Below are 26611 nucleotides of genomic sequence, written 5' to 3' on the forward strand. Positions count from 1 at the left end.
ACATGAACAGACACTTCTCTAAAGAAGACATCCGGATGGCCAACAGGCACATGAAAAGATGTTCAGCGTCGCTCCTTATCAGGGAAATACAAATCAAAACCATACTCAGATATCACCTCACGCCAGTCAGAGTGGCCAAAATGAACAAATCAGGAGACTATAGATGCTGGAGAGGATGTGGAGAAATGGGAACCCTCTTGCACTGTTGGTGGGAATGCAAATTGGTGCAGCCGCTCTGGAAAGCAGTGTGGAGGTTCCTCAGAAAATTAAAAATAGACCTACCCTATGACCCAGCAATAGCACTGCTAGGAATTTATCCAAGGGACACAGGAGTACTGATGCATAGGGGCACCTGTACCCCAATGTTCATAGCAGCACTCTCAACAATAGCCAAATTATGGAAAGAGCCTAAATGTCCATCCACTGATGAATGGATAAAGAAATTGTGGTTTATATACACTATGGAATACTACGTGGCAATGAGAAAAAATGAAATATGGCCTTTTGTAGCAACGTGGATGGAACTGGAGAGTGTGATGCTAAGTGAAATAAGCCATACAGAGAAAGACAGATACCATATGGTTTCACTCTTATGTGGATCCTGAGAAACTTAACAGGAACCCATGGGGGAGGGGAAGGAAAAAAAAAAAAAAAAGAGGTTAGAGTGGGAGAGAGCCAAAGCATAAGAGACTGTTGAGAACTGAGAACAAACTAAGGGTTGATGGGAGGTGGGAGGGAGGAGAGGGTGGGTGATGGGTATTGAGGAGGGCACCTTTTGGGATGAGCACTGGGTGTTGTATGGAAACCAATTTGACAATAAATTTCATATATAAATAAAAAAAAATCTGTATTAATGAAAACTAAAATTCTGTCCCATTCATTTCTGTAATGAAGGTAGTGAATTGAGCCAGATATTTTTCTAGAACTCAGCACATGAAAATGTGAGGGAATGAGATGAACAACAAAAGAAGGATCTAGAAGTTCATGCATTTGTTCTAACAAATGCTTAAGAAAAAAATGAACACGCAAACAAGAAAGAGTCAAGAGATTCAAAGAAAAGATACAAGTCACAAAAAGAAATTTAACACGGAGACAAATCCAACATGGCGGATAAGCACAGGGAACTGAAGTTCCCAAGTACCTCAAACACAGCAGTGTTGAGGCCAAAAAGACATTGAATTCCAAGAGTCTGGGCTACAGAATGGCAAACACATCTCCAGGGGCCCACGGGGACAACCTGGCAGACCATAGGTGCAGGATTCTGAATTGGGAGAGCTAAAACGGGCCGTGTAGGCATGGATGGGAAGGATCCCCTTCTGCAGAGAGACAACGGGAAGAGAATGAGAGGCTGGGGAAGCGTAGGACTGTATCTGGACAAGAGAAAAACCATGAACCAGGATGGACAAAGATCCAATCTCTAACTGCCGGGCTTTCTCCACACTGGGGCCGGCTGCCCTGTTCATGCACCTGGAGAGGAAGGGAGCCAGCCCCAGGCTTGGTAAGTAGTTCAGAGGCGCAGTCTGAAGTGGGAAAAAACAAGCCCCTCCCTGGAGTGCTGTGGGAAGAAGGTATATAACTGTTCAAAGGACAAAGACTGCCTATGCCCGCCAGCCAGAGGCCATAACCCAGAGATGCGGAGTGGCACTTACCCAGAACTGGGGTACACAGAGTGGGACCCTTTAAGACACTGGGATTTAAATCCCAGCTGAGCACCAGAGAGGCGAGTTGGGAGTCGGGGGAGCGGGACAAACCGTGCATGCCGCACTGTGAGGCGGCACAGGGCGGCTCTTCCCTAGAACCGGGGCGCATGGAGTGGGACTCTGTAAGACATGGAGGTTTAAATCCCAGCCAAGTGCCAGGGAGGCTGGGAGTCGGCGGGAGCAGGACCAATCACCTCGTTCGCACCTGCCACACTATGAGGACTTCCTGAACAGAGTGGTTTGGGACACCGGGTCCATGGAGGAGACTGAGGTGTCGCCATTTTTCTCCTTATCACCAAGGTGGGGCTTCATGGAACAGAGCAGGCCCACAGAGGAGGCGGGATCTGCTTACACCAAACCACGCCCCTCCACGCCTGGTAACTGCAGCAGGATTGACAGTGATGAACCAGATAAACCCTCCTCCAGACCAGCGCTGTCACAGGTTCCAAGGCACCCAGTGGTTTTGCACTGCCTGATTTAATTCTTGGACAATTCTTATTTTTTATATTTATATTTATATTTATATTTATATTTATATTTTCTTCCTTTTCTCCTTATTTCTTCCCTCCTCTAGTCTAGTTATTCTGGTTGTTGGTTTGTTAAGGCAGACTTATTTAATTTATTCTGTTTATACCTGTTCTGTATCTCCTTCCTTATTTTCCTCTCCCTCTCTCTCTCTCTCTCTCTCTCTCTCTCTCTCTCTCGTACTCAGGATTAAGCCATATAGTTTCTCTGCCTGGTCAATTTTCTTTTCTTTTTCCCCCCCGCCCCTGTCATTTCTCTCTTTGTATGGAATAAGGCCTCTTCCATCAACAACGCCCCCACCCTGTTGTTTTGCTGCATCTGGTGTGTTTTTGTTTTTGTTTTTTTTTTCTTTTCCAGGGCTACTTTAGCCAACAAATCAAAGCACACCTGGTGGAGGGTCCAAAACATCACTATGAGTAGGGAGACAAACCAACCAGAGTAACAACAACAGTGAGCAAGTAATACCTTCCAAAAAAACTACCTCCTGAAGGGCCTAGCCCTGGACAGCACATGACCCCTCTTTAATATAGTAGTGCTCACAGGTGCAGGACACATAACAAGCTTTCAGAACACATAAGGAACAGAAAACTAGCTAAAATGATGAAGCAGAAGAATTCTCAAAAGAAATTCCAGGAAAAAATGACAACTAAAGAATTGACCGAAACAGATATAAACTATATAACTGAACAAGAATTTAGAATAATAGTCATGAGATTAATCACTGGGCTTGAAAAAAGCATAGAAGACAGCAGATAATCTCTTGCTGCAGAGATCAAGGGACTAAAAAATAGTCATGATGAATTAAAAAAATGCTGTAAATGAGTGCAAAATAAACTAGAGGTGGTGACAGCTAGGACTGAAGAGGCAGAGGAGAGAGTAAGTGAAATACAAGATAAAATCATGGAAAAAGATGAAGCTGAGAAAAAGTGAGAAAAAAAATTTTGATTACAAGGGGAGAAATAGAGAACTAAGTGATTCAATGAAACGTAATAATATCCATATCATAGGAGTTCCAGAAGAAGAAAGGGGTGGAGGGTGTGCTTGAACAAATCATAGCTGAAAACTTCCCTGATCTAGGGAACGAAGCAGACCTTGAAATCCAGGAGGCACAGAGAACTCCCTTCAGATGTAACCTGAATCGACACATCATAGTGAAACTGGCACATTACAAAGATAAAGAGAGAATTCTGAAAGCAGCTAGGAACCTTAACCTACAAGAACAGACACATACGGGTAGTAGCAGACCTATCTACTGAAACTTGGCAGGCCAGAAGGGAGTGGCAGGAAATATTCAATGTGATGAACAGGAAAAATACACAGCCAAGAATCCTTTATCCAGCAAGCCTCTCATTCAGAATAGAAGGAGAGATAAAGGTTTTCCCAAACAAAAACTGAAGGAGTTCATCTCCACTAAACCAGCCCTACAAGAGATCCTAAGGGGGACTCTGTGAGTGGAATGTTGCAAAGACCACAAAGGACCACAGACATCACTATAAGCATGAAACCTACAGATAACACAATGACTCTAAATCCATGTCTTTCAATAATAACACTGAATGTAAATGGACTAAACGCTCCAATCAAAAGACACAGGGTACCAAAATGGATAAAAAAAACAAGACCTATCTATTTGCCGTCTACAAGGGACTCATTTTAGACCTGAGGATACCTTCAGATTGAAAGTGAGGGGATGAAGAACCATCTATCATGCTAATGAAAGTCAAAAGAAAGCTGAAATAGCCATACTTATATCAGACAAACTAGATTTTAAACTAAAGGTTGTAACAAGAGATGAAGAAGGACATTATACCATAATTACGGGGTCTATCCATCAAGAAAAGCTCACAATTATAAATGTTTATGCACCTAATTCAGCAGCACCGAAATATATAAAACAATCACAAACATAAGCAATCTTATTGGTAAGAATGTGGTAACTGCAGGGGACTTTAATACTCCACTTACAACAATGGACAGATCATCTAGACAGACAACGAATAAAGAAACAGTGGCCCTGAATAATACAGTGGACCAGATGGACTTGACAGGTATATTCAGAACTTTTCATCCTAAAGCAGAATACACATTCTTCTCAAGTGCGCATGGAAAATTCTCCAAGATAGATCACATACTGGGTCACAAAACAGCCCTCAATAAATGTAAAAGAATTGAGATCATACCATGCACATTTTCAGATCATAATACTATGAAACTTGATATCAACCACAGGAAAAAGTTTAGAAAACCTCCAAACGCATGGAGTTTAAAGAACATTCTACTAAAGAATGAAAGGGTCAACCAGGCAATGAGAGGAGAAATAAAAAAATGTATGGAAACAAATGAAAATGAAAACACAACAGTCCAAACCCTTTGGGATGCAGCAAAAGCAGTCCTAAGAGGAAAATACATTGCAATTCAGGCCTATCTCAAGAAACAAGAAAAATCCCAAGTACAAAATCTAACAGCACAACTAAAGGAACTAAAAGTACAACAGCAAAAAAACTGCAAGGCCAGCAGAAGAGAAATAATAAGATCAGAGCAGAAATAAACAATATAGAATCCAAACAATACAAAACAAAACAAAACAAAAACAGAACAGATCAATGAAACTAAGAGCTGTTTTTTTTTTAAGAAATGAACAAAATTGATGAACTCCTAGCCGACTTCTTAAAAAGAAAAGACAGAGGACCCAAACAGATAAGATCACGAATGAAATGGACTTATCACAACCAATCACTAAGACATATAAGCAATTATCAGAATACTATGAAAAATTATGTGCCAACAAGCTGGAAAATCTGGAAGAAATGGACAAATTCCTAGACACCCACATACTACCAAAACTTAAATGGGAAGAAATAGAAAATTTGAAGAGACTCATAATCACAGAAGAAATTGAATCAGTTATCAAAAATCTCCCAACAAATAAGAGTCCTGGGTCAGATGGCTTCCCAGGGGAATTCTACCAGACACTTAAAGCAGAGTTAATACCTATCCTTCTCAAGCTGTTCCAAAAAATAGAAATGGAAGGAAAACTACTGGACTCATCCTATGCAACCAGCATTACCTTGGTTCCCAAACCAGACAGAGACCCACAAAAAAGGAGAATTACAGGCCAATATCCCTGATGAACATGGATGTAATAATTCTTAACAAGATACTAGGCAAATCAAATTGAACAGCATATAAAAAGAATTATTCACTATGATCAAGTTGGATTCATTCCTGGGCTGCAGGGCTGGTTCAATATTCACAAATCCATCAGTGTGATACAACACATTACTAAAAGAAAGGATAAGGACCATATGATCTTGTCAACAGATGCAGAAAAAGCATCTGACAAAACACAGCATCATTTCTTAATAAAAGCCCTCAAGAATGCTAGGATAGAAGGAACATACCTAAACACCATAAAAGCCATATATGAAAAGTCCACAGTTAATATCATCTTCAATGGGGAAAAACTGAGAGCTTTCCCCCTGAGATCAGGAACATGACAGGGATGTCCACTCTCACCACTGTTATTTAACATAGTGTTGGAAGTCCTAGCATCAGCAATCAGAGAACAAAATGAAATAAAAGGTATCAAAATTGGCAAAGAAGAAGTAAAACTTTCACTTTTTGCAGATGACATGATACTCCTGGAAAACCCATAAGACTCCACCAAAAGGCTGCTAGAACTACTACCTGAATTCAGCAACGTCACAGGGTACAAAATCAATGTACAGAAATTGGTTGCATTTTTATACACCAAAAATGAGGCAACAGAAAGAGAAATCAAGAAACTGATCCCAGGGCGGCGAGGTGGCTGTCGGCTGAGGTCATGATTTCACAGCTCGTGGGTTTGAGCCCCACATCGGGCTCTGTGCTGACAGCTCAGAGTCTGAAGCCTGCTTCAGATTCTGTGTTTCCCTCTCTCTCTGAAACTCCCCTGCTCACACTCTGTGTCTCTCTCTCTCAAAAATAAATAAACATTTAAAAAAATTAAAAAAAAAAACTGATTCCATTTACAATTGTACCAAGAAGCATAAAATACCTAGCAATAAACCTAACCAAAGATATAAAAGATGTATATGTTGAGAAGTATAGAAAACTTATGAAGGAAATTGAAGACGAAACAAAGAAATGGAAAAAAACATTCTATGCTTATGGGTTGGAAGAATAAATATTGTTAAAATGTCAATACTACCCAAAGCAATCTACACATTAAATGCAATCCCAATCAAAATTGTCCCAAAGCTAGAACAAAAAATCCTAAAATTTGTATGGAACCACAAAAGTCCCTAAATAGCCAAAGTAATATTGAAAAAGAAAACCAAAGTGGGAGGCATCACAATCCCAGACTTTTGCCTCTACTACAAAGGCTAATCACCAAGACCATACAGTATTGGCACGAAAACAGACACAGAGATCAATGGAACAGCATAAAGAACACAGAATTGGACCCACAAATGTATGGCCAACTAATCTTTGATAAAGCAGGAAAGAGCATCCAATGGAAAAAAGTCTCTTTAGCAAATGGTGCTGAGACAACTGGACAGCAACATGCTGAAAAATGAAGCTAGACCCCTTTTTTATACCATACACAAAAAATAAACTCAAACTGGAGGAAAGACCTAAATGTGAGACAGGAAACCACAAAAACCCTAGAGGAGAAAGCAGGGAACAATCTCTTTGACCTCAGCTGCAGCAATTTCTTGCTCGACACATCTCCAAAGGCAAGGGAATTAAAAGCAAAAATGAACTATTGGGACCTCATCAAGATAAAAACCTTCTGCACTGCAAAGGAAACAATCAACAAAACTAAAAGGCAACCAACAGAATGGGAAAAGGTATTTGCAAATGTCCTATTGGATAAAGGATTAGTATCCAAAATCTAGAAAGAACTCACCAACTCCACACCCGAAAAACGAATAATCCAGTGAAGAAATGGGAAGAAGACATGAAAGGAAACTTTTCCAAAGAAGACATCCAGATGGCCAACAGACACATGAATGATGCTCAACGTCACTCATCATCAAGAAAATACAAATCAAAACCAAATCAAAACTGAGATACCACCTCACACTGGTCAAAGTGGTGAAAATTAACAACTGAGGAAACAACAGATGCTGGCGTGGATGTGGAGAAATGGGAACCCTCTTGCACTTTTGGTGGGAATGCAAACTGGTACAGCTGCTCTAGAGAACAGTGTGGAGGTTCCTCAAAAAATTAAAAATAGAACTACTCTAGACCAAGCCATAGCACTACTAGCAATTTATGCAAAGGATACAGGAGTGTTGATTCACAGAGGCACATGTACCCCAGTGTTTACAGCAGCACTTTCAACAATAGCCAAATTGAAAGAGCCCAAATGTCTATCAACTGATGAATGGATAAGGATGTGGTTTATATATACAATGGAATACTACTTGGCAATGAGAAAGAATGAAATACTGACATTTGCAGCAACTTGGAGGGAACTGGAAGGTATTATGCTAATTGAAATAAATCAGGCAGAAAAAGACAGATATGTCTTCACTCATATGGATCTTGAGAAACTTAACAGAAGATTATGGGGGAATGGTAGGGGAAAAATAGTTACAGAGAGGGAGGGAGGCAAACCATAAGAGACACTTAAATAAAGAGAACAAACTGAGGGTGGATGTGGGGATTGGGGAGAGGGCAAAATGGGTTTTGGACATTGAGGAGGGCACTTTGGGATAAGCACTGGGTAGTATATGTAAGTGATGAACCACTGGAATCTATCCCAAAAACCAAGAGCACACTTTACACACTGTATGTTAGCCAATTTGACAACAATCAGATTAACAACAGACTTTTCACTAGCAAAATTAAGAATTGGAATTTAATTGTTAAATTAAATAAATATTGTTTATTTATATAAAATAAAATGATTTTAACGCCAGAATCCTATACTCTTCTAAGTTAGCATTCCAGCTAGAGGAAAATAAGTTTCAGACATGGAAAGTCAGAAAGACTCTGTATACTCTTGCTGATAGAATTATTTGATAACATATCTAGAAAAATAATACATGAATCAAAGAAAGAATGGACCACACCATGTTCAATGGTGATCAAAGAAACTACTAAACTTTATAGCCAAGTGTAAATAATTATAGCAACAAATGTTAAAATAAGTAAATAAATGGTAATGATATCACTGAATGGGGAGTGAGTGGAGTGGGGAAAGAGAGAACTGAATGTGTGCTATAAGTTCTGTAAGTATTAATGTGTCTTTAGTAGTTCATTTAAAAATAAAATTTAAAAATATATACTAAACATTAAAGTATAACCACTACAACAGAAATAAAATTTATAATATATAAACCATGTTAAGAACTATAAAAGAAGAAATATTTAAATGATCCAGCAGAAGAGAGAATAGAAGGGGAAAAAAAACAAGAAAAACCATAATGAATACAAAACATAAAATGGCAGAAATAAAGCAAACATGTGTGACCACATAATATTATTAAATAATTAAAATAACAGATACACATAGAACTTACATTGTACCATGAAGTGTTCTTAAGTCCTTTGCATATGTTAACTCATTTGATCCTCACAGTAACCTCATGACATAGGTACTATTATTATTCTCGTTAACACATATTAAAACTAAAACACAGGTTGGTAGCTGCCATGATCACACAGCCAACAAACAGTAGAGCCAGAATCTAAATTTAGGTTTTATCCACTAAATTGTATTTCTTGAAATGGATTATATTCTACTATTAAAAGGCAGAGAATAATAGTTTTAAAAAATTCCCATTCCATCATATATTCCCTTTTTTATTTCACCTAAGATTTTTAAGATTCATTCATGTTGCTTCTTCAGTAATTTATTCTTTTTTATTATAGATATCATTAAGTTGTACAAATATGCCATCAATTATTTATCTATTTTCTTGTTAATGTACCTTTGATTTGCTTCCAATTTGATGCTATTATAAATAAATATACCATGAACAATTTTTGTAAGTCTTTTGGTAAACTTAAGTTTTCATTTCTCTTGCATAAGTACCTAGGAATAGAATTACTGTGTTGTAGGAAAGATAGGTGTTTAAGGTCATTAGAAACTGTCAGAGTTTTTCAAAATTAATGTTCAATTTTGCATTCCTATAAAAAAATATATGAGAGTTTCAGACGTTCTATATTCTCACCAACATTTGGTGTTATTGGTAGTTTTTGTTTTTTGTTTTTATTTTAGAGAGACAGAGAAAGAGAGTGTGCCCACTAGCAGGGGAGAGGGGCAGGGGAGGGGAAGGAAAGAGAGAGCGAGAATTTTAAAAAGACTCCACACCCAGCACAAAGCCCAAGGTAGGGCTTGATTCCATGACTCTGGGATCATGACCTGAGCCAAAATCAAGAGCCAGATGCTGAAGTGACTGAGCCACCCAAGCACGCCCATGTTATTGGTAGTTTTAACTGCAACCATTCTAATGGGTGTGGAAAATGTATAATGGGTTTAATTTTATTTCTCTAATTACCCATTGGTAACTTGTAGAACATTTTCTCATATATTTATTGGCCTTTCATGTACATTCCTCAATGAACTGCCTTGGCATCTATGCAAAAATTCAGTTTATTATAATATGTATAGCTCTATTTCTAGACTCTCTTTTATGTTCCACTGATCTCTGTAAGTATCTATTATGTAAACACACAAGGTCTTGATTACTACAGCTTCATAGCAAGTTTTAAAGTGGCATGAGTCCTCCATCTTTGTTATTATTGTCAAGAAAATTTTGGCTAATCTAGCTTTTAATTTTAATTTTTTAATCTAGCTGATCTATTTTTTTTCACATAACTATTAGAATGAGTGTATACATTTTTAAAAAAAGCTTGTCGGGAATTTGATGAGAATTGCATACAGTCTATAGATTTAGGTGAAAAGAACTGACTTTCTAGCAATATTGAGTACTATGATGCATGAATATTTTCTCTCTACATTTTTTCTTAGGTCATTTGTAAACACTCTCTGCAGTATTCTGTGGTTCAAGAACAGGCAAAGCCAACCTATCTTGCTGGAAATCAAAACACTGGTTACCTATCAGGCTGGAGATTAACCAGAAGGGAAGCATGAGAGATTTTCTGGGGTGATGAAAATGTTTTTGTATTTTAATTGGAGTACTAGTTATCAAATGTTATCAAAACTCATCCAATTATACATTTAAGGTTTTTGCATTTATCAAATGTAAATTTTTTCCTTATGTGATATTTTGGCACATAAAAATTGAAAATAAAGGGATAGAAATATATGTGTGGTAAATTCTTAGGAAAAGAAATAGCATGTAAATTTGATATTACAAAAAAGAAATCAAAGTAAAAAAAAATTAAAAGGAAATATCCCTGTATTTCATGATTATATAAGAAGTGAGGAAGACAAAATATGCAAAAAGCCTTATGCACCTAATAATCAAAGCTGCATTTTTCAAATGAAAAACTGAGAAGCTGACAACTGTTAATTATGATTGTTAAGATTGTTAATCCCAAAAATGAACTACTGGGACCTCATCAAAATAAAAAGCTTCTGCACAGTGAAGGAAACAATCAGCAAAACTAAAAGGCAACTGACAGAATGGGAGAAGATACTTGGAAACGACATATCAGATAAAGGATTAGCATCCAAAATCTATAAAGAACTTACCAAACTCCACACCCAAAAAACAAATAATCCAGTGAAGAAAAGGGCAAAAGACATGAATAGACACTTTTCCAAAGAAGACATTCAGATGGCCAACCAACACATGAAAAAATGCTCCACATCAGTCATCATCAGGAAATACAAATCAAAACCACAATGAGATACCACCATATACCTGTCAGAATGGCTAACATTAACAACTCAGGCAACAATAGATGTTGGCGAGGATGCGGAGAAAGAGGATGTTTTTTGCACTGTTGGTGGGAATGCAAGCTGGTGCAGCCACTCTGGAAAACAGTATGGAGGTTCCTCAAAAAACTAAAAATAGAACTACCCTAGACCCAGCAATTGTACTACTAGGCATTTATCCACAGGATACAGGTGTGCTGTTTCGAAGGGACACGTGCACCTCCATGTTTATAGCAGCACTATCAACGATAGCCAAAGTATGGAAAGAGCTCAAATGTCCATCGATGGATGAATGGATAAAGAAGATGTGGTATATATGTATACGATGGAGTATTACTCGGCAATCAAAAAGAATGAAACCGTGCCATTTGCAACTACGTGGATGAACTGGAGGGTATTATGCTAAGCGAAATTAGTCAGTCAGAGAAAGACAAAATCACATGCCTTCACTCATATGAGGCCTTTAAGAGACAAAACAGATGAACATAAGGGAAGGAAAACAAAAATAATATAAAAACAGGGAGGGGGACTATACAGAAGAGACTCATAAATATGGAGAACAAACTGAGGGCTACTGGAGGGGTTGTGGGAGGGGGGATGGGTGAAATGGGTAAGGGGCACTAAGGAATCTACTCCTGAAATCATTGTTGTACTATATGCTAACTAATTTGTATGTAAATTTAAAAAAATAAAAAAAACCCCAAAAAACAAAACAAAAAAGATTGTTAATCCTAGTGAAGGATTAATGTACTTTTAAAAGTAAAGAAAAATATGTAAGAGTATATAGAAGATTTAAATAACATTATTTTAAAAAAATTTATTTTATTTTATTTTTTTTTTAATTTTTTTTTTCAACATTTATTTTTGGGACAGAGAGAGACAGAGCATGAACGGGGGAGGGGCAGAGAGAGAGGGAGACACAGAATCGGAAACAGGCTCCAGGCTCTGAGCCATCAGCCCAGAGCCCGACGCGGGGCTCGAACCCACGGACCGTGAGATTGTGACCTGGCTGAAGTCGGACGCTTAACCGACTGCGCCACCCAGGCGCCCCTAAAAAATTTTTTTTAAATGTTTAGTTTTGAGAGAGAGAGAGAGAGAGAGAGAGAGAGAGAGCGAGCATGAATGGGGGAGGGGCAGAGAGAGAGAGGGAGATACAGAATCTGAAGCAGGCTCCAGGCTCTGAGCTATCAGCACAGAGCCCAACGCAGGGCTCGAACTTGCGAACCGTGAGATCATGACCTGAGCTGAAGTTGGACATTTAACCTACTGAGCCACCCAGGCGCCCCGATTTAAATAACGTTCTTAACATGAATGATATTTCAAATAATCATTCATCAGGCTATCAAAGTACCAGAAAATCTTAACGAATTTTAAAACGTGTTGCACAAGACACAATTCTGTATGCAATGCAGCAACTTTAAGAAGAAACAATAAAAATATAGATCCAAACCTCAAAACAATAGAAAACAACTCCCCAAACATATTTATGTGAACATGCAGGAAAGCTTTTAAAAATAACTCCTAGGTTAATGGAAACTTATAATTAAACAAACAAAAGAACGGTGAAAGCACCAATTATCAAAATATGTGGTCTGAAGTCAAGTACATAGGAAATATTTAGTCTTAAAAAACACTTATTATTAGAGGATCACCTGTGTGGCTCAGTAGGTTAAGCGTTCGGCTTCAGCTCAGGTCATGATCTTGAAGTTCTTGAGTTCAAGCCCCACTTCCAGCTCTGTGCTAAAAGCTCAGAGCCTGGAGACTGCTTGGGATTCTATGTCTCCCTCTCTGTCCCTCCCCGCTTGCACTCTGTGTGTGCCTCTCACTCTCAAAAAATGAATAAACATTAAAATAATTTATTAAACACTTACTAGAAATATTTTGTTTTTATATTTAAGCTCTATTTTGTTTAGGCTTATTTTTATTTTTTGCTTAAAAGTTGCTTTCATTGACTATTTTGATTTGTTTGGTACTTCCTCATATTTTCTCTATCTCTTTGTTGAAGTTCTCTTTGTGTTCATCCATTCTTCTGAGATTGGTGAACATCTATGTAAACATTACTTTATCAGGTAAATTACTTATCTCCATTTTAATAAGGTTTTTTTTGGGTTTTATTTTATTTTTCCACTCATCTGTTTCCTCATTTGCTTGAATCCCTGTGCTTGTTTCTATGTATTAGGAGAAACAGCTACTAAGTGGTAGGAAGAGTAGTAGTGTGTTTCAGTCTACCGTCTGTGCAGAGCCCTGGAGGTGGCAGCCTGATAAAAACTGTCTCTCCCATTGTTTTAGTCCCATGAGGCAAGCTTCCCTGCTACCAGAGTCAGGTGTTCAAGAGGCATTACCTATATGGACTATGCACATGCCCTGGCTTTGGTGGGACTGTGTGAAAGTGCAGACGGAGGTAAGCCTACTCGCCAACTTTGGTGGGGTGGTCCCAGGAGTTATGTCGGGCCAGGCATATCTGCTAATCAGATTTAGTGGGGGCAGACTGTGTAAGAGTACCAGTTGGGTTTAGTAGGTTGGGCTGAAGGAGTGCTAGGCTGGGGCATGCCTGCTGGCCAGGCTTAACAGGGTGGAGCTATGGGGATGTTTCTGGCTGGGGCATATGTAACCTGGGGTTTAGTAAGCAATGCAGCAATGATGCCCAGCAGTGCCTCTGTCTCTGGCACAACAATGTCATTTTAAGTTTTCCTTTCTTCTCTCAATAAAATGAAAATTCAGAGAATTATGACATGACTATACATAGAATATGACAAACTAAGGGCAACTGAGTATCAATGGGATAGACAAGGGAAAAAAACGGGGTTTTCAGTCAGTGGTGGCGTATATGTAAAATGACTGATCTCAGACCAGGCTGCTTCTATAAAATGTCACTAATAGAGAAGTTTTTCATGTGCCATGATTTTAAAGATTAACTCATGATAAATTAGGCCTTTTGTATAAGAGAAAAAAACAAATCTAAACAACTTTCTTCTCAAAACAAAAACACACAAGTTAACAAACTATGGTTTCAGAATTTCTCTTCATGAATTACATGTTGTGGATTTTATTCTTTCTGCATAATGTCTACCTCATTTTTAAAACCTGCAAAAAAAAAAAAAAAAAAAAAAAAAAAAAAGGAGACCGAATTCTCCAGGTAGCAACCCTTCAAATTAGAACCATCACCCTGCACTAATTTTCAGCAACACACCAATCTTGATGGCAGTTAAAAATTATAAAATGCTGGGGCGCCTGGGTGGCGCAGTTGGTTAAGCGTCCGACTTCAGCCAGGTCACGATCTCACGGTTCGTGAGTTCGAGCCCTGCGTCGGGCTCTGGGCTGATGGCTCAGAGCCTGGAGCCTGTTTCCGATTCTGTGTCTCCCTCCCTCTCTGCCCCTCCCCCATTCATGCTCTGTCTCTCTCTGTCCCAAAAATAAATAAACGTTGAAAAAAAAAATTAAAAAAAAATTTATAAAATGCTTTTTAGATAAAAGTAAATTCACACAGGAAAGAATTATCATGCACAATATATCTCCCCAACCCCTTTTTTAAAAGTCTGTTTATTTAATTTGAGAGTGGGAAGCAGAGGCAGAGAAAGAAGGAGAGAGAGAATTCCATACAGGCTCCATGCTGTCAGCACAGAGCCCAACACAGGGCTTGATCACACAAAGCATGAGATCATGACCTGAGCCGAAATCAAGAGTTGAATGCTTAACTGACTGAGCCACCCAGGTGCCTTTTTCCCTTCTTCTGTTTTAAGGAATATATTATGCTGAATTCTTCTGGACACACTCTCCCTTTCAAGGATAAGGCTATTTTTCATTTAGTGATTTAATGAAAAATGAGATGTTAAAATCTATCCTACTAAAATCTAACCTTCAATTCTCATCTACCCCAAAAGAACCAAAGAGAAATCCCAGTTTTAAACAGTTGCCTTTATAAAAGCATCAAGTGTCTATGACTGACTGCCTCTTACATTATGTCTTCTGTGGAATTATACTGTTCCCTGCTGAATTAGCTGTGGATACCATCATTATTTCTGAATGGTAAAGGAACTTAAGTTAAATATTTGATGGTTTAAAAGAGAAAATATTAATAAAAACTTTTATAGCAATATATATACACATGAATATTCAGCCATAAAAAGAATGAAATCTTGCCATTTGCAAAAACATGGATGGAACTAGAGAGTATAATGCTAAATGAAATAAGTCAGTCAGAGAAAGACAAATACCGTATGATTTCACTCATAAGTGGTATTTAAGAAATGGAACAAATGATCAAAGAAAATAAAAGAGAGAGAGACAAACCAAGCTACAGACTCTTAAGTAAGAGAACAAATGGATGGTTACCGGGAGGGTGGGTGAAATAGGTGACATAGATTAAGGAGAACACTTGTGATGAGCACCAGGTGTTGTATAGAAGTGTTGAATCACTATATTGCATACCTGAAACTAATATAACACTGTATTTAACTATACTGGGTCAAAAAAAAAATAACAACAACAAAATACAACTCACTAGTTTAAAAATAAAAAAAAATCCTTTATGACAAAAACAAAAATTGTTTGGATATTCCTCTAAGGATGAGTAATCACAGACTTAATCAATTTGGGATGGAATTTCTTATTCTTTTGAATAAGATTAATGTCCAGAATAAAGCAATTTTACATTTCTTTGTTTTTACGTGCCACTATACCTTTAAAAGGAATAATAATCACATTGAGTTCAGAGATTCATTTGGTTACATTAAATCTGTCTCACACACATAGGTTCTGAATGTACATACTCTGCATTATGAAGCATGATGATCATGACTGGAAAATTCTGTAAACATAACTTAGAGCAATTATAATTTCAAATCAAATTCTTAGAAAGTTTAAGTATAGATTCTCCATAATTGTCTATAAATATTTAGGGACATTCACTAATAATATATGTTTCTCTAAGAATCCGATCTCTAGATGACACTGGTGCTAAAAGCAACAATAAATCTGATTTTTTCCAGGGAAGCAGTATTGCATCATAAGCCTGGTAGAAAATGTGAAGCTGAATTATCACTAATTCCGAAGTCAACAAATGAATTAATGCACAGAGGAAAAATTATGGATAGATATGATGTAGGAGATAAGAAACAATAAGGGCCAAGAAAGAGAATTAATTGTGATAGGAAGAAAACAATAAGGTATTAAAATTTAGGAAGGATCATATTTATAGAATCTGCAAAGACTCAGGCTAATTATAAATTTAACTATTTTGGTTTACCTACTGGTACCTCTACTTAAGGAAACAAAAAGGAGCTGCAGTACTCAAAGTCACTGATAATGTGATAAATACACTATTATTATATATATATATATATATATATATAAATATACATATATATATATATATATATAAAATCATGTTTGAATTTTCATTGCAATTGTAAACAAGCAACAGTAAGGTAACTCACTGAAAGTCTGCATGTGCTAGGTACTAACTGCTTCATTTGTTTTTATCTCATTTAATCTTCACTACAACTACACAACACAGATACAATTAGTACTCTCATCCTAGGCTCAGCTCTTAATCATGAGGGTTTTCAGTCTGAAAATGTAACTGGGTCATTTGTTTTTCAAAAATTTTGGCCTATGAGTGGAGGGTTCTGGGAGATAAAGGCTTCTAGTTATGGAATGAATAAGTCATGGGAATTAAAGGCACAGCATAAGGAATACCGCCAGTGGTTTTGTAATAGTGTTGTGACAGGTGGTAGCTACATTGTGAGAATAACATAAGGTACAAACTTGTCAAATCACTATGTTGTACACCTGAAATTACCATAATATTGTGTGTCAACTATACTCAAATACAGAAATAAAATAAAAAATAAATTCAACTTATTTCCAGGAAAAAAACACAAAAAAGAAAGGGTACCAATCATTCTGTCCTTTGTATATACCTCTATTATTGAATGTAATACATTGTACTGCAATTACTTGCTTATAAGCCTGTCTCCACCTCCAGAATGGAAAACTTCTTAACTGTAAGGATCATGTGTAATTGCACATAAATAAGGCTCAGTTAATATTTAATGAATTGATTATTAAATTGCAGTCATTAAAAGAAAAAAATTTTGGCCTTTTAACAATAAAGTTTTGTTGAATCAAAAATGAGCTTTGTATTTTAGACTAGATGTTCACCTCTGTCCTACAGAAATTAAATCTATGGAAGACAACAGGTATTCTAAACAATTGGTAATTCAGGTACAGGGTAAAGAAACAGGAACTAAGCTCAACATGTTCCTTATTTAAGGCACTCTACCATATTTAGGTGCTATTCAGTTAGCGAAGTATCAAAGTGCAGATATTTTTACAATATTTTTCACTTAATTTCCATACCTTCCGGATGTATTCTTCAGTATGGCAAGAGCATCTGGATAGCCATCCATGTTGTAGTCTCCAACATGAAGGGTAATTGGAATTGGTATTTCTGTTGGTCGTTGTTCATGCACAAATGGCACAAAGCCCCAGAGTGTGCCCTTGTTGCTGAACTCCCGTAGGACTGGAACCCACTATGGAATCAAGAGGGAAAAGGTCAGATTTTATAGTTACTTGAGAAAAAAAAATTCACCATTTGCAAAACAAATGATCCATTAAAAGTCCTCAAGATAAGCGTCATCTTACTTCAATTTCTTTATCTCTACAATATGCTAGAGTATTATAATTTACTTTTAAGAACAGTAATTGACACTCTGGAAAAGTAAAGTCCCCTTTAAAATTCATTACTAGTAATTTTTTCCTTAAACTGGCACATAGAGCCTTTGAAGGTTTTTCACAAAATCACAGACTCTTACGTTTGAACTGATGCTGATTCTGATAGTTGAATCCCCCATTTTAAACCTGTGTTGAGTGGAAATGTAATCTCAAGTGAGTATTTTTTAAAAATTACAGCAAACTGTAATATCATCTAATACTGATGTCCTTTTAGGAGGACCAGCTTAGGAAGAAAGTTAGAAGATGACGGAGTCTCCCTTGTTCCCCTGCTTTGCCTCTTATACATGATGATGACCTCAGTTATCATCTTCAGAGCCAAGAGTTCTGAGGCTTTCCTAATAACACCAGCACCAGCCCTGAAGAAGCTCTGCCTGCCCAGGGGGATGAGCTTTGTCACCAAAACAGCTGGAAGCTACATTTTTAGTAAATTTTTTATTTCTATATTGATTATAATGAAGAGAACAGAGAGAATAGGGTTGATTTCAAAAACAGCTTTTGGGAATCCATTTCTTTTTTGAATGCCCTAATCTTTACTTTTGATAACCTAATGCAAACTAAACTCTGAAGAGTGGAAATCATACCATTAAAATTATAACTATGCCCATAATTAGTTAAGAGCATGAATACTGGCATACACTCTGAAGATATGCAAATAGGTGCAGCCGGCTTGAAGTGACAGTAGGACAAACGACTAAATATATTTTTTTTAAGCAGGTGACTCTTTATGTGTCTCCAAGTCAAACTATACTAAAAATGGCTTCTTGGAAAGGGTTTAGTACATACAGTATCCCATACATTTTCTAGGTTTTCCAAAGAAAGCATATTTTGTCAAAGAAAAAGAAAAAAAATAGCTAATAGAAAACATATTTATAGAAAACAAGCTGTTTAAAAAAACTTATTTACATCTTTAATCAACTTTTCAGTCTTCCCTAGAAGGAAAAAAGTATTATGTAACATCAACATGTTTTAATGATTCACTTGACTTTGAAAAAAATAGTTTATTTTGGAAGAAGATGGGAAATTTCACAAAGTGCCAAGTTATCACAAATTTCTGAAGAGGTTGACAGATTATTAATGAGGATAAAATATTCCTATTAAGGTAAACATATAAGGTCTAAAAAGTAAAAAGATTTTTTATTAATATGACATCCTTATGAGTCACTAAAGAACTGTGGCATTTATTTTCCCAGAGAGAGATTACTGTATAATTTGAAAATATTCTCATAGTAGTCTGTCACTTGAAGCCAGGCTATAATTACTGTGTTTACTTATACATATGAACCAATTATTAGGTGTTACTTGACCTCATGTTTTCAGTAATTCAAAACTTTAAAAACTTTAGGATAATAAAACTTATGGGTATAGTAAATGTTTATAGACTGTTGACTGAAGATTTTTCTTTAGTGTCTTAGTATAAAATGTGGTTTCTTACGTATAAGGGCGATAAAAGTCAATATGTTATTCTATCATTTATCACCCTAAGATAAAAAACAAAGCTGATTAATTCTGCTACTATATTACTGGCTTTCTTTTTCTAGTGCTATCAATATGGAAGAATTCTCAGTGTTACAAACTATCATTCCCACATTAATCTTCTGCTATGACTATCAGATTCTAAATTGTTTACCTATAAGCCACAGGTAAAAAGTCAGCATGAGAGAATGAAACTGATTTATACGCCACAAATAAAGACAAGATTAGCCTTGACAATAGATGTGATGTTATTTTCCATAACCTTTTATTATAGTTGCAGTGCATTTTATCATATTCCGGCCTATAAAATGCTAATGGATCATTTAATTATAGGAACAATAATAGGTTTTCTTCACCAGAAATGATTGTAACAGTGCTTTCCCCCCTCAATAAACAAACACAAGATTTATATGCCTTTCATTAAGTTAAAATGAGGAAGTCAATGATTTACATTTGGTTTCTCTGTGTGTGATTCTTCAGATACTTTTTCAAATCTCTGAAGATTTTCTTCAAGAAGGTAACTCTACTGACATTAAAAAACGAGCTGGTATACCTGCTTTGTTCCAGATTTTGCTAAGTAAATGATGCTTTTCTGGCAGTTTTTATCTTCACAGCCTGGCAGTAAGTGATCCATGTGTCCATCTCCATCTGCCAAAAGAAACTTTGAGAGTCCATTAACAGCTACAAAATAAAGTGTGCTTGTACAGCAGGTTACATTTCCTATTTGGTCAAAGTCTGTGTCAATCTGCATAAATGGAAAAATGTGACGGATGACTTTGTAATAAATGTGGTTCAATTAAAACAATTACTCTGCCCCTTGCTACCTATTACCTGGATTGTATCTTGTTTTATTTTTATTTTAAAAAATTTTATTTATTCTTGACAGAAAGAGCACGAGCATAAGTGGGAAAGGGGCAGAGAGAGAGAGAGGGAGAGAGAGAATCCCAAGCAGGCTCTGCACTGTCAGACAGAGTGTGATGCAGGGCTCAAACCTACAAACTGAGAAATCATGACCTGAGCTAAAATCAAGAGTCAGACTCAACAGACTAAGCCATCCAGGTGCTCCTAGATTTATCTTGTTTTAAATTGCTCACTTTAAAATATTTTTTTTCAACGTTTTTTGAAACGGGGCAGAGAGAGAGGGAGACACAGAATCGGAAACAGGCTCCAGGCTCCGAGCCATCAGCCCAGAGCCCGACACGGGGCTCGAACTCACGGACCGCGAGATCGTGACCTGGCTGAAGTCGGATGCTTAACCGACTGCGCCACCCAGGCGCCCCAAAATTGCTCACTTTAATGTAGTTAAAAATTTATCCAATGTTGGAAAAAGACCCCATTTTCAGGCTTCAATGTTAAAATCATCAATTTTTAAACAACATGGGCTTTGATTTATTTACATAATTATCATAGCTGCCACAGGAGAAAAACAAGCATGTCAATAGTAACTCATTATATGGCTTATTTTAAATGTGTCTTTACACATATTCTTAAGTGTCTTTTATATAGTATGAACTTCAATTTAAGAGTTATAAAGCTCTCAGCCCCCTGGCTTCTAAAAAGCACCAATTAATTTTTATCAATAAAAAGGCAAATGAAGAGAATACAGATGTCATTTCTGGCTGACTGGTTAAAAAACTGCATAGTGTTTTGCGAAGACCTTCAGAAATGAGGTTACTGAGGCACCTGGGTGGATCAGTCATTTGAGCATCTGACTTCAGCTCAGTTCATGGTCTCACAGTTTGGGGGTTCAAGCCCCATGATGGGCTCTGTGCTTACAGCCCAGAGCCTGGAAGTTGCTTCAGATTCTGTGTCTCCCTCTCTCTCTGACCCTCCCCCACTTGTGTTCTGTCTCTCTCTCTCAAAAATAAATATTAAAGAAAATTAAAAAAAAATAGAAATGAGGTTACTGAGGAACCTCTCTCCTATCTACTGCCCCTTACCTGATAGAGTTTACTGCAGTTTATAGATTTTTGTGTCTCTACAGTGACATGCACAGTGGAATAGTCATTTGGATTTTAAATTTTGTGTTGCTTTATTCACTGACTTATTTGCTATGGTTTAATATACAGTGTGTGTCTGAGGTAAGTACCTTCAGATGGAAGGAGATAATAAGGATTAACAATAAAGAAATATTCATCCTTGTGTACACTTACATATTAAGAGAAATACAGAATTTAAACAAGCCTATCAAGTCTTCAGTAATATATTCACAAAGGAAAAAAGAATTTTAGGCTGAGTGGGTTGAAAATCTAGCCAATGGAAGCTGACCTCAGCAAGGAAAAAGGCACAGCATAGTGAAAAATAAATTTCTTTCATTTAATTTCATGGTTTAATTACTTATGATCCTTATGATTAATATCATTTGTGATAATATACCCTTACACAGAGGAGTAAAACATCAAATAAAATAGATGAATTGACAACGGAAAGCATAGAGAACATCTGTGATTTGACAATGTATAGATTTGTATTACTGAGAAAGAAGCTGAGAGAAAGAGGTACAACTCTAGACAAATACTTGGAAAGGAGAAGACTTTCCAAGGGCATAAACATCTGTCATCATTAAAAAAAAGAATAAAAAAGAGCCAGGTAAGTAAGAATGAGTTAAGTGAAAAATGTGATTTATAAGTAGGTTCTAGTAATATCATCAACATCATTAAAAGCCAAACCATTTTATCGCAAATTAATGGGGGACCAATTAGAAGACTATTGCCAAGTCTCTGCCCTTCATTTTTACCCAATGGCAAAATACTCAGATTAGATTCTGATTTACACTTTGATTTCCCCCTAGTTGGTCTTTCTTCCAAGTAGTTTCCTATTTCCTACAAGTATTTCAACCATGACTTAGCTGATACTTAATGCTGGCAAGTAACCATCTAATAAACATAAAATAAACTCAAGTGATAACTCATATCTTTTAGTATAAATTATCAGCAATATTTTATAGATATGGTCTTAGAAATTGAGAACTTAATCATTGAGAATGCTCCTTGTACCCTCTCTAGGTGCTATTTTTTGATATTTAGGGAAACAGAGAAGCTTTCTGAGAGTTCAACTTCACATCCAGAGGAAAGTTTTCTTTCTTAAAGAAAACAAACATTTAAATCACACGTTTCACTTTTCTGCAGGTTGTCTGTTACATTTTATTTGAAAATAATTTAAACTTAAAATTACAATAATAAAAATAGTGGATGGAATGCCTGTAAACCCTTTATCTAGATATTCCTATTGTTACCATTTCACCCACTTTGTTTTAACATTTGTATGCTCTATGAAATCAATCTTCTGCTGAACTACATACCTAATTAAATACATTATGGCCCTTTACCCCTAAATAATTGAGTGTTTGTTTCCTAGGAAAAGGGATATTCTCTGACATAACCACAGTAGTTACCAGTTCATCAATTCACACAAATACTTTTACCTAATGTACTATCTATATTCCAATTTTATCCATTGACTTAACAATGTCCTTTATAGCATTTTTGCCTCTTACCTATCTAATATAGGGGTAGGAATTGCATTTAGTTTTTTTTTTAAGTTTATTTATTTATTTTGAGAGAGAGAGAGAAAGAGAAAGAACACACACTAGCGAGGGAGGGGCAGAGAGAGAGGGAGCAAAAATCCCATGCAGGCTCTGTGCTATCAGTGAAGAGCCTGATGTGGGGCTAGAACTCACCAAATGTGAGATTGTGACCTAAGCATCAAGAGTCAGATGCTTAACCAACTGAGCCACCCAGGCACCCCTGCATTTAGTTTTTAATTTTTAGCCTTCTTTAATCTAGACTATTTCCATAGCCACTGTTTTATAATCTGCATAACCTTTTTATCTCAGACTACAGTAGCCTTTTACTCAAAAAAAAAAAAAAAAAAAAAAACCAACTTCCTCTTTTCCATAATTTTGTCTTCTAATTCACCTATTCTCTCCTCTGCCTCTTCAATCCGTGCTATGGCTGCCTCCATTTTATTTTGCACCTCATTTATAGCATTTTTTAGCTCCTCATGACTATTTCTTAGTCCCCTGATCTCTGTAGCAATAGATTCTCTTCTGTCCTCTATGCTTTTTCAAACCCAGCAATTAATTTTATGATTATTATTCTAAATTCTTGTTTCATTATATTGCTTAAATCGTTTTTGATGAGTATTGAGGAGGGCACCTGTTGGGATGAACACTGGGGGTTGTATGGAAACCATTTTGACAATAAATTTCATATTAAAAAAAATGTTTTAAAAAAATAAAATAAAATATAAAAAAATAAAAAACAAAACAAAACTTTAATAATACTTTAACTTTTGTACCTAGGGAAGGAAATAGTTTCAGAAAAATAAATTTTACATGAATCAAAGGCCCAAGACTAGGAAATAATATTGATTTAAGCAAATTCTCTAAGAATAATGTGATTTTGAGTAGACTATGAAGAAATCATGCTGATAGAGGTTCCAGTCTGTGAGGTTGGACACATTCTTTAAAAAAAAATACTTTTTAACGTTTATTCAGTTTTTGAGAAACAGAGAGAGACAGAGTGTGAGCGGGGGAGGGGTAGCGAGAGAGAAAGACACAGAATCAGAAGCAGGCTCTAGGTTCTGAGCTGTCAGCACAGAGCCTAATATGGGGCCTGAACGATGAAATCATGACCTGAGCCTAAGCCAGCCACTTAACCAAGCCACCCAGGTGCCCAAACTTGGACACATTCTTTAAAGAAGTCCCAGGAATTGGTATCTTTGTATTCCCCTCTCCCCAGGACTTCAGTACACTACATATCTCAAGTTTTCTTGAAGGCTAACATCACTTCTCAAAGACTCAACAGAAAATATAACAGAAGGAATGGTATTTTGATTATTTTATAAACTGCAGTGTAAAAATTGACCTTTGGAATGGCTGACGACTAGAGACTACAGTGCACATTGAACACATGTTAATTTCCATTTGATGCTGACTTTAGCCAATTTTCAAATGAAATTCTCCCTTAAAAACAGATAAGTAGGGGCGCCTGGGTGGCGCAGTTGGTTAAGCGTCGACTTCAGCCAGGTCACGATCTCGCGGTCCGTGAGTTCGAGCCCCGCATAGGGCTCTGGGCTGATGGCTCAGAGCCTGGAGCCTGTTTCCGATTCTGTGTCTCCCTCTCTCTCTGCCCCTCCCCCGTTCATGCTCTGTCTCTCTCTGTCCCAAAAATAAATAAAAAAAACGTTTAAAAAAAATTAAAAAAAAAAAAAAAAACCAGATAAGTAACTTACTGAAATAAATGTAATGATTCAAACAGATTTTTCTAAGACATTTTAACTTTAAAACCAAGAAGACACTAAAATTAAGTTACTGTTTTCATAAAAATGTATAATGAACTTTTATATAATAATTTTTATTTTTAATTAGCAGGGGATTAAGAAGATATACATAAGAAAGGGTAACATATATATTACTTGTCTTCTTAAAAACTTATAATATTTCAGTCTCTTGAAGTTAAGTGACCTTTGGTATCATTTAAAAAAATTACAATTCATTGTTCTGGCCCCAGATCACATATTACCTATCCAACTTCGAACAGCACAGTTTCTCTAATGCAGTGATTCTCAAAGTGGAGTCTCAGTCCCCATAGCCTAAGTATCACCTGGGAACTTGTTAGAAATGTGAAATCTTAAGCCCCTGTCCAGATCTAATGAATCAGAACCTTGGAGAGTGGGGCCAAGCAATCTGTGTTTTCATACGCTTTCTGGTTGATCTTGATGCATGGGAAGGTGTGGGAACCCGGGGCCAAGGTATTTACAATGGTCTCCCAGGGGTACCAGGGGGTGCTATATGGATCCCTACTTCTGTCCTGAATAAACTCCTCTTGCTAATCAAATTCCATTAGCTGCCTCCCCCCATTTTTTTATGTTTATTTGCTTTTGAGAGAGAGAAAGAACGCGAACAGGGGAGGGGCAGAGAGAGAGGGAGACACAGAATTCGAAACAGGTTCCAGGTTCTGAGCTGTCAGCACAGAGCCTGACATAGGCTCAAACCCACGAACTGTGGGATCAATCATGACCTGAGCCAAGTCAGACCCTCAACCAACTAAGCCACCCAGGAGCCCCTCCATTAACCCTTTAGTATGTATCCCTTCCTTCCTCAGGAGCTTTGTTCCATCTAGCCTCTTGGGACTGAGTCCATCTAATCTTCTACAAATTCTTGTTTCTCTTGTGCAGGTCAACTCATTATGGCAACAAAACAATTACTACTACATAAAATAACTGTTTTCTGTGAATGTCTTCCCACTCCATGACAGTGTGTGTGAATTTTAATATAATAGAAAGATAGTAGAACCAGGATTAGACAGATTTGGATTCTTAACCTGACTTAGCTCCTAATAAGTAATTTGTCATGTGGTTTTGGGAAAGAAACTGAAAAATAATCTTAAAATATTAGGACTTTTTAGGAACAAGTGCAGCATTTCTTTTCTTTTCTTTTTTTTTTTAATATTTTTATAACTGTTCAAAGAGTATTCAGTTGTTTTTGAAATGTCTTCCTCCTATTTTTGTGGCTAGGTCGCCTCCAGAGTGGCAGCCAAAAGCAGTTTCTTGTTTATCCTTTTTAAAAAAAAAAATTAATGTTTATTTATTTTTCAAAGAGAGAGGCAGAGCATGAGTGGGGGAAGGGCAGAGAGAGAGAGGGAGACACAGAATCTGAAGCAGGCTCCAGTCTCCGAGCTGTCATCACAAAGCCTGATGCGGGGCTTGAACCCACAAACCATGAGATCATGACTTGAGCCGAAGTCAGACGCTCAACTAACTGAGCCACACAGGTGCCCTTGTGTATCCTTTTAACAGATAACATATGCATATACATATACTACATATAATTTTGTACAAAAGGCAGTGTAGTCTACATAGTTTTTGGCACCTTGAATTTTTTTTTTTAACGTTTATTTATTTTTGAGACAGAGAGAGACAGAGCATGAATGGGGAAGGGTCAGAGAGAGGGAGATACAGAATCTGAAACAGGCTCCAGGCTCTGAGCGGTCAGCACAGAGCCCGACATGGGGCTCGAACTCACGGACTGCGAGATCATGACCTGAGCCGAAGTCTGCCGCTTAACCCACTGAGCCACGGCACCTTGAATTTTTGATTTAATGTATCGTTGAGATCTTTGCACATTGATAAATCTGTATGTGCCTCATCTGTGACACAGCATTACATTATATGGATATACCTCAACATAACCTCTATTGATGGGCAAACACTAGGTTGTTTCTGATCTTTTGATCAGAATATAACAATGAATAACTTTGTACATTTATTACCTCATTTTTTGAGATTATATCTGTAATATAAATTCCTAAAATGGAAATTACTATTTCAGTGGTTA

The 26611-nt window shown here is 36.9% G+C and overlaps 1 protein-coding gene across 3 annotated transcripts in view; it reads right to left on the reverse strand.

The window, feature by feature from the left end:
* ITFG1 (integrin alpha FG-GAP repeat containing 1) overlaps nt 1–26611 on the reverse strand; it is a 367923-nt gene that overhangs the window by 190100 nt on the left and 151212 nt on the right. For all 3 annotated transcript variants that reach the window (XM_040497933.1, XM_040497934.1, XM_040497935.1), the window contains 2 exons: nt 19826–19920; nt 17425–17597 (listed from right to left, as the gene is read on the reverse strand). In XM_040497933.1, coding sequence (XP_040353867.1) covers nt 17425–17597; nt 19826–19920 — 268 coding nt within the window. The remainder of the gene's footprint in view (nt 1–17424; nt 17598–19825; nt 19921–26611) is intronic.

Source organism: Herpailurus yagouaroundi, unplaced genomic scaffold, assembly GCF_014898765.1.
Source record: "Herpailurus yagouaroundi ecotype Mexico unplaced genomic scaffold, PumYag 190, whole genome shotgun sequence".
NCBI classification, from domain to species: domain Eukaryota; kingdom Metazoa; phylum Chordata; class Mammalia; order Carnivora; family Felidae; genus Herpailurus; species Herpailurus yagouaroundi.